This window comes from Anopheles arabiensis, chromosome 3, assembly GCF_016920715.1.
Source record: "Anopheles arabiensis isolate DONGOLA chromosome 3, AaraD3, whole genome shotgun sequence".
Lineage (NCBI taxonomy): Eukaryota > Metazoa > Arthropoda > Insecta > Diptera > Culicidae > Anopheles > Anopheles arabiensis.
In genome coordinates this window covers 49,865,560-49,876,814 of record NC_053518.1, presented here as the reverse complement: position 1 = coordinate 49,876,814, position 11,255 = coordinate 49,865,560, and the positions used below count along the sequence as shown (strand labels likewise).

The window sequence follows — 11,255 nt, the reverse complement described above, 5'->3', positions numbered from 1 at the left end:
GTGTGACTGTGTGTGTTTTTATATGTGTGTGTCTTTTATTTTTGCTTGTTCATTTCGACAGCTCCGATTGTCAACACTTTTTTTCAGCTCGGTAAAGTGGAAAAGCCAGTCCAAGGCGTTCACGCACGAGGAAAGTCGAAATAAAAATTATAACATAATAAACTATTATTAAGATCCAACAATTGTTCCGCTTTCTAAAGTGCTGTGAGTTGTGCACTGTTCACTATATGTGCGTGTGGCGTTGCGAAAGATATGGTGAATGAATTCAAACAAAGGAAATAATTGTCATGTCGTAATTAAAGAAATGGAGCTCTGGAGCTACTCGATGGTGTTAGCTATTCATTTTAACGCAATCTTTGATGATAAAATGATAATTCATTAATAGAATACGTACAAACTCACATACCATAATCAAAGTGGCGAAAAGCGTACAGCAAGAACGATGCCATCTTTCCGCCAGAAGGTTACAACTTACTTCCGGCAACTGAGTTTCGTTTCCGAACGAGACCAGCGGGGCCCAACGCAGCAATGTTCTTCGATGGCAGGCGGAAGCTTTATGACCAGATATTTAGAAGGGTAAGTCAAAGACGTAACAAAGGAATCATTATTACTTACGTTTTATCTGCTTGTGTGTAGAGAATGGGACCCGCAAGCTTCGATGGCACCTATTTACAGCGGTAAATTGCCGGAAGACTTGCCGGAGGTACGAATTGGTCAGTATGCTGTAAGTCAAACGGAAAAAGACGCTGCTTATACAGGACCATTCGAAGGTCTCACGGGAGTGAGACGTGCCAAATCGCATCTAACGGCAGGAATTGAAGACGATATTGATTACATCGACGTTCTGCAAGATCAAGCTTCGACATCGCAACAGGACAAATCAAAGAAAATCTCTCCAGCATTTGACTCAAATTCAAATTCAAAATCGTTTGCTGCGTTCACTCCTGCAAAGCATTCCATTGTCTCAAATCAATTGACGAGCGGGGAGAAGAATCCGGAGACGAAAAAAATCAGTGACGATCCTATAGCAAACATCACTGACTGGAACCGTCCAAATGAAGATGCCTACGGTATATCTGTATCGTTGTACGAAACACATTTACACACATCCGGAAACGTTGGTGATCCGATTGCAGATTGTTTTGGTATCGTATCCCGGGCTGATTCCTGCATAATGGCAATGGCTGATGGTGTGAACTGGGGTAGGTGACCATACCCATCTTTCGTTCCAATATTTGTATGCTCTTGAGTTACACGATTAATGTATGACATGGATTTAAATTTACTGATATCATTTCACAGGGGAAGGTGCCCGGATTGCAGCGAGATCAGCAATTCAGGGTGCAATAGAATATCTGAGTTCTGCGATTTTTGGCATACACCAAGGTAATGTTTTGCAATGTAACAGGTTGTATTTTGATTTTCTACATTTGATGCATTCATTTTACAGTAACTTCGACCAGAGCCATTTTTGTTAGCTTGATTCGCAGCTTTTGGGAGGCACACAACTACATACTTCAAGTCGGAGGAGCCTTGAGCACGTTGACCGTCGCCATCGTATTACCCATTGAGTCATCAGACCAAAGTATTGTTTGCTGTTGCAATGTAGGAGACTCTCTTGGGTATATATTTTCGAAAAACAATATCGTACGGGAGATAACTATGGGTAAGCGCTAAGTGAAACAAAATTTAAACGAAGTAGTTAACAGTGAATAACATGCAATCGCTTATTCGTAGGTTCACATGATGTTAGTCTTATGCGCGATATGCGAGATGCCTTAGGTGCATTAGGTCCCGTGTATGGCGATAAACCGGAAATGAGCAATCTCACACTATCTATGTCATACGTCGATGAAGGAGACATTGTGTTTCTTACATCGGATGGCATCAGTGACAATTTTGATCCAGTGGTCGGAAAATTTGCGGAAGCGGTCGGCAGTAAACCTACCAGTACTGCTAATAGTAGCAGTAACGCTGTCAACACCAGCAAACCTCCAACATCCAACCAGCAACATGAACGGAAAACTAAAGCAGGTCTAGCCCCTAAAAGACAGAACAAAAGTGCACCTATGCTTACTTTAGCGCAAAGCAGTGGTGCATCGGATCCCGAGCAAGGAAACGCGATTCATGCTGGTAGTACGCGTGCCGAACGAAAAATTTCTGTTCCGGTGAGAAAAACAGGACCACCGATCGCTGGAATGCAGGACAAAAGCTATAACTCGAAATATGTAACTAGATCGAAAACGTTCATTGAACCGGCGGCAGTGTTAAGGCGATCGAACAATGTCGTTGCAAAGCCACACACTGCAATAGTGCTACCTCAGGTGACAGCACAGCAAAGACACGTTCTAACTCTGTTAAGGATAGCCGACCTGCTCGTTTACGGTATAAATGGTTCACTACGGCCTTGTACGAATGCTAAACAATTATGCCAGCTGTTGATCGACTTTGTGTCCTGTATTACGGCTGCCAAACGCAAGCTACTGGAGCAACGCGAGTTATATTATAAGGTAGTGTGCTCTCCGGACGGAACCCGAAAGGAAGTTCCACACAGCGCACACGAGCACAAAGCGATACGAAAGCGTATGGTAGATGGTACTACATTTTCGTTGCTCCCTGGAAAACTGGATCATGCTTCGATTGTAGCGTATACCGTTAGCAGACGAAGATCGGAAGATAAACCAACGGCTGAACATATTATCTAATTACCAGTTTAGCAGTGTACGAACACATTCGTAATATTGAATTTGTGAATTTGCTTGCAAATTGCAGCAAAATTACTTTCTATCTATAGTATAGTATGTAAACTTATAATTTATGAATTCAATTCATCCAGAGTATTTGATTCAAGAGCGCAAAAGCTTCATTACTTGTGCGAATTCTGCTTCATGCTGATCCACTAGTGTTTCGTGCTGAACCACTAGTGTTTCGTGCTGAACCACTAGTGTCGACAATTATTGCCACTATACAAAAATCTGTCCGCTGGCGCTAAGACTTTTTTTAAAAGAAAAATAAATGAAATCTTGCTGCAATTAATATTTTATACAAGCTACAACACGAAGAAAGAATATTAATGTTTATTAATTAATGAATATTACATGCTAGTAATTATCGTGGCATTGTATCCCTATGCGCTTGTGCAAAGGTGTTTGAGCTCATTCTATACAATCCGCTACTCACAGCAGTTCAAAACTATATGAGCCCTAGTCAGCATGGATTTCTCCCAAGGAGATCTTCCACCACAAACCTTGCTGAATTTGTTGGCTACTGCTTCGACAACATGGATCGTGGTACTCAAGTTGATGCAGTATATATCGACTTCAGGGCTGCGTTCGATAGTATTTCTCATGATATTCTACTTTCGAAGCTAAAAAAACTCGGTTTCCTCGACTGGCACATCACCTGGCTGCGTTCATATTTAACTGGTCGTTCGTACTACATAAGTATAGGATCTCATCGTTCTCACTCTTTCACCAGCTCCTCCGGTGTGCCTCAAGGGAGTAATTTGGGACCGCTACTCTTCCTCATCTATATAAATGATCTATCTTTCGTTTTACCGCCAGGCCAACACCTAATGTACGCCGACGATGTAAAAATATTCGCTCCAGTTAGAAACGACAGTGACTGTGTACGCCTTCAAACGATCCTTGAGAATCTGGATAGCTGGTGCAGCAGAAACGCTCTCCAAGTGTGTGCTGATAAATGCCAGTGTATATCATTTAGCAGAGCCCGTCACCCCATCACGTTTACATACACTATGCTCAACACGGCTTTGGCTCGCACGACATGTATCCGTGATCTGGGGGTGCTACTCGATCAGAAGATGTCATTTCGCCCTCACATTGATAGCGTTGTTGCGAAGGGAAATCAGCTACTTGGTTTAATTACGCGGACCTGTAGCGAGTTTACCGATCCCATGTGCGTCAAGTCGATCTTCTGTGCCATCGTAAGGTCGTGCCTGGAGTACTGCTGTCCGATCTGGTGCCCGCTTGGCGTTGGTGACATCAATCGCCTCGAAGCCATTCAACGGAGACTCACCAGGTACGCGGTTCGACTCCTTCCATGGCAATCCCACCACGCTCGGCCCACCTACCATCAGCGGTGTCTGCTTCTCGGACTTGAACCACTCTGCTCTCGACGTAAAAACGCCCAATGCCTTTTCATATTTCGGCTCCTTAACGGAGAGATCGATTCCCCGGCATTACTAGCCAGCATCAATTTGTTCGCTCCCTGTCGGATTCTTAGATCCAACTTCCATCTCCGTGTACCGCGTACCCGCAACAACCATAGCCAGGGACACCCTATTATACGTATGTCCCTCGAGTTCAATGAAGTGTTAGATTTGTTCGATTTTAGTATGTCTACTTCCACGTTCAAGGAGAAATTGCGTCTACGTCACATGTAATGTTTGCTTATAACTAGATGTTTATTTATATGCTCCTTAATTTAATTATAAGGTTGCCGATTAGACACGATGGTCCGTCGGTTTATATATGAAATAAATAAATAAATAAAATAAAATATGTGCCATGAAGGCTCTAAAACAAACCCCTGTTTTTAAGGTATGTTTGTGTTGCGAGAAAAATAATGCAACGTTTTCAATATCAGCAATGAGCAAGTATGTTACTTTTACGATCAATTTTTTCATTCCTTACAGAACGAATATTAATAAACGAAAATAAACGAATACATCTGATATGTTATTATTATGAAATATAGAAATTATCAACCAACAGATGTTATTATACAGTTTTTTTGAATTTTAATAATTTTATTAATTATTTTATTAATAATTTTCTTGATGAATTCTGTTGAATGTAGAGTGTACGTCATTTTATTTGATTGTATTTAATACTCCCACTTTGCTTGGAATCCTAGGAATCCCATGCGCCGCAAATGCGCCACCAAATGCAAATGCGCCCGCAGGGCAAAAACCGGGTTTCGCGAGCTCGCCAACGCTCCAAATCGGTTCGATTGCCCTCGCGGGCGAGCGTTTTTGAAAGTCGTGGTGAGGGTTTTTGAGGGTTAACGATAGCCGCCAAAAAGCTCGCGCTGGTGTGCGATTGTGTAGGTGGACAAAATTAAATGGTCAAAAACATAAATACACTTCACCACTCCTCCATCTCCTTCTCATTGACCCCACGGGGTCCTACATTTCATGTGTGTTGGGGAGTAGTGATGGGTAATCCGGAGCGGAGTCATGGATCAACTCCGACTCTGGTGCGCAAAATATGACTCCGACTCCTGATCATAACTGGATTCGACTCCGGATCAGTCCGGATCAGTCCGGATCACTCCGGATTACTCCGGATCACTCCGGATTGCTCCGGATCATTCCGGATTGCTCCGGATCACTCTGGATTACTCCGGATCACTCCGGATTACTCCGGATTACTCCGGATCACTCCGGATCACTCTGGATCACTCCGGATCACTCCAGATCACTCCGGATCACTCCGGATCACTTCGGATCACTCCGGATCACTCCGGATCACTCCGGATCAGTCACAAGCGTGTGTGTAGATGCAACTCATATAAGCGAAAGGCCATGGGAGTGACAAAATGCTGACAAATTTTTCAAAATGTGAGCTTTTGTCACTTTTTTGAGCTTTTGTCAAAATTTTGTAACCTGGAGCAGCCAGGAAAAAAAGTTGACAAAATTTGACGTTCGTGAAAAAGCGTAAACAAACAGCTATTTGGAGCAGTTGTGACCCATTGTTATGATAATAATGCTAAAATGCATGATTCTAATTGATTTATGTACCTATTTAGTACTTCTTAAACAAAATATCGATGATATTCAGATGTTGGAGCTTTTTGTCGCTCTTGTGTATGTTTTTGGTGCGGCCACGAGAAAAGCTCTTTTTGCAGTTGACAAGCAATTTTGACAAAGTTGAAAAAATTTTCAACATTTTTTCAGGTCCGTGGCCACGCGCTATATAGGTAAAAAAATAACATTCAACTGTTATTCTTCTTGTTCCCAATTTCTTTCAATTTCTCAAATCATTCTTTTTCAACGCGTGGCACAGAGTAAGAGGAAGAATATTTGAAATTTTTGTGATAGGTTTTTATTTAAATTAAAGCATGATGTTCCGGTTTGTATAAACGACACAATCGTAAACCAAAATAGCCGAATCATTGCACAGATTGTATATAACTGCTTTTTTGGTGGCCCCTTCCACCTCTGTGTGCCCTGTGTGTGTATGCCAAATTTTTCACGCACCCTTACATGCCGTGAAAATATGCACCGTGAAACAGTTTGGTTTTCTATGAACCTATCATCGAATATAATCGAATTTCATTGAATTTGGCATAACGCCAAGGGCGAATAACGAAAATTAAAATCGTGTGAGTAACAGTTCCAATCTCACTTAAATCGTCCATATGTCTCGTAGATAATGAGGAATAAATGTGAAAATAGGAAAAATAAATGATTTTGAGCACAACACAACACAACACAAATATAAAACTAAACAAAGGCAATACGACAATGAAATACACATCACAGTACTGACAATAACCCAAAACCAAATAAACATTATATTTATTTACGCATCCTCTACCACAAACTACAACGACCGAACAGGTAAAACAGGTTGATCGATGAAATCGAAGGATCCAATTTTGTCCTGCTCCATGAAAATTAAAAAAAAATTCGTACCAACAGACCCCAATAAAAGAGCCACAGCAGTAGATCTTACCATAATTATAGAAAAATTAATGGACAAATGTAAAAGAAAAGTACTGGAACACCACATGGGGGCAACTCACCACAAAACAATACTCACGACAATCCAAGAAAATATAACCCCCATAAAAATAAAACGTATGTACAAAAAATAGGGCATTTCAAAAAATAACAGCTATAAAAATAAAAGATAACAATACAAGCCACTAAATATGCAAAAAATATCGCAGATTATTAAAAAAAATACAAAAATGACCTTCAAAAAGTCAAAGTTCTGGTGGAACAGATCCACCGAAAAGGTATGGCACCAAAAAAATGATAAAAGAAAGTTATTTTATCAAAATAAAACAACGAATAACGAGATTGAATTAAAAAAACACACTAGCACAATTCCGACTCCAAAAACGCTAGGACAAAATTACAAATTTTGAAGAAAAACTAGATTCCATGGACTCACTCACCAGCCTTGACGAACTATGGAAAATGACTAATAGAATAGAAAGTAAACAAGAGAGCAGCAGAAAAGAAAATATAATTGAAAGCCACATGGAGAATTCAAATAAATTCCTGAAATTTAAAAAATAACACAAAAGGGGATAAAAATTTATATAAAAACATACCAACGCCAGAGGACATACTAAATGAAGATATCGCAACAATTGTTCAAAAAGAAAATAAAATTCAGACCCCGGTTCTGACAACATTTCATATGAAATTAAAAAAAAACATTAATGCAGAATCCCGAAGTGTAATGATATCGCAAGCAAACGAAATGTGGAAGAAGGGCAAAATAAATTTTAAAAAATTATAAGAAAATCAAAGTGATAACGATACCCAAACCGGGAAAAGACATTAACGATACAAAAAAACTATAGACCGATCTCACTACTCCCTACACGAACAAAAATAATAAATATGGCTGTGTTAAAAAAATACTACATGAATGACTCAGCGTGTGTGCATAGGTGTTCGAAATGCTAATCTACGAGCCATTGTTGGCCTCGGCCTACAACTATATTAGTGTGAATCAACATGGTTTTGTACCCAGGCGATCTACAACGACTAATCTTCTAGAATTTGTTAGCAAATGCCATAAATCTATCGATAACGGTTTACATCCAGATGCTATTTATACGGATATCAAGGCAGCATTCGACAGTGTATCGCACCCCATCTTGCTAGCGAAACTCGACTTACTTGGTCTCCCAAACCCTATGATAATGTGGCTTAGATCGTACCTTACAGATCGTCAATATTCTGTAAAGTTAGGCCCGTACATGTCAAGTCCAGTGCATGCATCTTCTGGAGTCCCGCAGGGCAGCAACCTGGGTCCTTTGGTGTTCCCTCTTTTCATCAACTACGCGCTGATCCTTCCGGCTGATAATCATCTACTGTACGCAGATGACGCGAAAATTTTTCGTGTTATTCGTGAACCAGAAGACCACGCCCGACTGCAAACTTCCTTGCATGAGTTCCAGTGTTGGTGCAACCGTAATGCTTTAACCCTATGCACAGATAAATGCGAAGCTATCACTTTCAGTCGTTCTCGCCGCCCATCATTATATGAATATGCGCTTGATGGACAGTCCTTGGCGCGAAAACAATGTGTTAAAGATCTAGGCGTTTTGCTCGATGCAAAACTATCATTTAAGGATCAGCTGGATCACGTAGTAGCCAGCAGCAATAGAATGTGTGGAGGATTTGGGGTTAGATGTGATATGCACTTTTAATTGTCCAAACACTGTATATGTTTGTAGGATGTTGTTAATTCACAAGTTTATTTCACTTTAGAACAGATTGGTCAGAACGCGACTTTTTAGGTCTGAGGTCAAAACGCGACTTGTTGGTACGGAGATCAGAACGCTACTGATCGGGTCAGAGTTCAGAACGCGACTTGTTGGTACGGAGATCAGAACGCTACTGATCGGGTCAGAGTTCAGAACGCGACTTGTTGGTACGGAGATCAGAACGCGACTGATTAAGCTGATAAGAATTCTCTCGGTCAGCGCGTAGCGCTCTCTCGTTGAGCAGCGCACGGCGACAACGATTAAGTTCCCTCTCTCTCTCCTTCTCTCTCTCTCGCGCGCACGTATGCTAAACGGAATTCGGTTTCCTCAAAAGAATGCTAGGACTAGTTATCAATATGACTCGCAAGCTTAACGATATACCTTGCACTAAGGCGCTCTATTGCTCACTTATCCGGTCGTTGATGGAATATGCAAATTTCGTATGGTGGCCAACTGCAGCGCGTCCGTTAGCTCGATTGGAATCAATCCAGCGCAAAATTACACGATTTGCACTTCGCTCATGGAACCAAAGGCTCGATTACCGGACTAGGTGTTTACTACTCGGGTTACACCGGTGGACAAAAAGATAGGAAAAAAATTTGTTGTCTGTTTTTTTGCGTGCAATAGGTGTGTCATCGCCAACAGTTGTTGTTGTTATTAGTATGGTTTAGAGAGGCTTTGGCTCCTGCGGAGTTCGTTGACCTCTTATCGCCAACAGATCGAGACGTATGTTGTTGTTAGTATGGTTTAGAGAGGCTTTGGCTCCTGCGGAGTTCTTTTACGGACGTTACACGAAGCGTAAACTTTGGCGTAAACTGAATTTCAGCCATACAACCCTGAAATCTTTTGACAGGAAGTTTACGCTCTCCCATACAAATCAAGCGTAAACTTTTTGAGTTTACGCCTCGTGTGACGTCCGTATTTCGCCTAACGTTCGAGGCGTACTGAATTTGCAATCGCTGTTTGTTTGCCTTTTATACTCGCATTTGTGGTGCGCTACTTATCTGAGTTTTGAGTAACGGCAGCGTTTTTCGGTAGTATAAAAAGAGATCCAAACCGTGTTGCGCTTCATTTTTCATTCAGTGGTAAAGGTGAAAGTTTGCGATTTGAAAATTCCACAAGTTCATCATGGGTCGCGGAAAGCACTGCACTCCAGAGGAGCGGAAACATATTCAGGGTTTGTATCGTGAGAACGTGCCTATCAAAACCATCTGCAAGGCGTTCGGCCGTTCGCGGACGTTTGTGAACAACGCCATTCGTAGCGAGGCTACGGGTAAATCCACAGGTCGTCCGCGAAAAACAACGGCTGACGTTGACGCGCAGATGGTTGAGATAATCAGGGCGGACCCTTTCAAAACTTGCAATCGTATTAAGCAGGAGCTTAGATTGCAAGTTTCGGCGAAAACGGTGTCGCGCCGTTTACACGCCGGTGGGTTCTGTGCCCGGAAACCACGAAAGGTTCGTAAGCTAATGCCGCACCACGTAGAAGCGCGCATTCGGTTTGCCGAAGAGCATTTAGCTGCATCCATCTTTTGGTGGAGCAAAATATTTTTTTCGGATGAGTCCAGAATCAATCTGGATGGTTCGGACGGCACTAAATACGTCTGGCGCCTTCCTAAACAGGCGTATCATCCGAAAAATACGATAAAAACCCTTAGTCACGGAGGCGGCCACGTAATGGTGTGGGATTGCTTCTCCTGGAACGGCACGGGTCCTTTGTTCCGTATCAACGGGACACTGAACTCGGAAGGGTATAGAAAAATACTTAGTCGTAAGATGTTGCCATACGCCCGACAACAATTCGGAGACGAAGAGCATTACATCTTTCAGCATGATAACGACGTTAAATGTTTTTTGGCAAACGAGGATGTGCAAGTTCTATCGTGGCCTGCGTTGAGTCCTGACCTCAACCCGATTGAGAATCTGTGGTCAACTCTCAAGCGTCAGCTTAAGAACAAGCATGCACGTTCTGCCGATTCGCTATGGAGACGCTGCAAGGCTATGTGGAAACGCATAGACAGAAGCGAATGCCGTAACCTCATCGGCGATATGGCCCTACGCTGTGAGGAAGTGATAGCGAATAACGGTCAACACATTGACCGTTAGAATATGTTTCCGCTCTGTGGAACACCGCAACATCACCTTCCAACAACCACTTAAACAGTCCTTTTCAGGGCTACCAAATATTTCCGACAAGAACTATGTTTTTCGGTCACAGAAAAAAAGTTTCTATTTTTATGTCCACCAGTGTACCTACCCTAAGTGAGCGAATACGAAAAGCCAGGTTGTCGTTCATCACGGGACTTCTCGACGGCCGTATTGACTCTCCGTCACTACTGGCTGCCATCAACCTCCGGACTCGGGCAATGTTGGCCCTCGACGACCGTAGAACGCAATTTGGGTCCTCTGACCCGTTCCTACTCATGTGCCGCGCTTTCAACGCCGTCAGCGACGCTTTTGAGCCGAGGATTTCGCCAACTGAGTTTAATGATCGTGTTTCTGTGTTAAATTTGGTTCCATAGTGCACATTTTTATGTTCTATGTTATTGCAATACAGTGGAGCGCCGTTTATCCGGGCTTGTCGGGACTTGACCTCGCCCGGATAAGCGATAAACACGGATAATGAGTCAAATGATATATTTCATCACCAATTCCTGGTTATATTTTGGAAAATTTTCTGATTTTTTGATAAAAATAACCCAGTTTTTATTAACTTCATGTTTTTTGAAAGAGATTTTTTAAAATTTGCCATGAATTATAGTGTTTTTGTTATGACAATG

General features: G+C 42.0%; 1 protein-coding gene across 1 annotated transcript; it reads left to right on the top strand.

Moving 5' to 3' along the window:
* The first annotated feature begins 40 nt into the window (after positions 1–40).
* LOC120904950 (PP2C-like domain-containing protein CG9801) lies at positions 41–3,077 on the top strand. The gene is made up of 5 exons (XM_040315485.1): positions 41–576; positions 637–1,202; positions 1,303–1,386; positions 1,451–1,666; positions 1,738–3,077. Exons 1-5 carry the CDS (start codon positions 443–445, stop codon positions 2,703–2,705), a joined length of 1,968 nt encoding a protein of 655 aa, XP_040171419.1. The 5' UTR covers positions 41–442; the 3' UTR covers positions 2,706–3,077.
* Positions 3,078–11,255: the final 8,178 nt, after the last annotated feature.

Excerpts from the sequence above, each read along its gene's own strand:
- LOC120904950 (XM_040315485.1), top strand. The coding sequence starts at position 443 with ATGCCATCTTTCCGCCAGAAGGTTACAACTTACTTCCGGCAACTGAGT. Across the intron at positions 1,203-1,302 it reads GGCTGATGGTGTGAACTGGG|GGGAAGGTGCCCGGATTGCA; the intron begins GTAGGTGACCAT and ends ATCATTTCACAG. Across the intron at positions 1,387-1,450 it reads GATTTTTGGCATACACCAAG|TAACTTCGACCAGAGCCATT; the intron begins GTAATGTTTTGC and ends TTCATTTTACAG.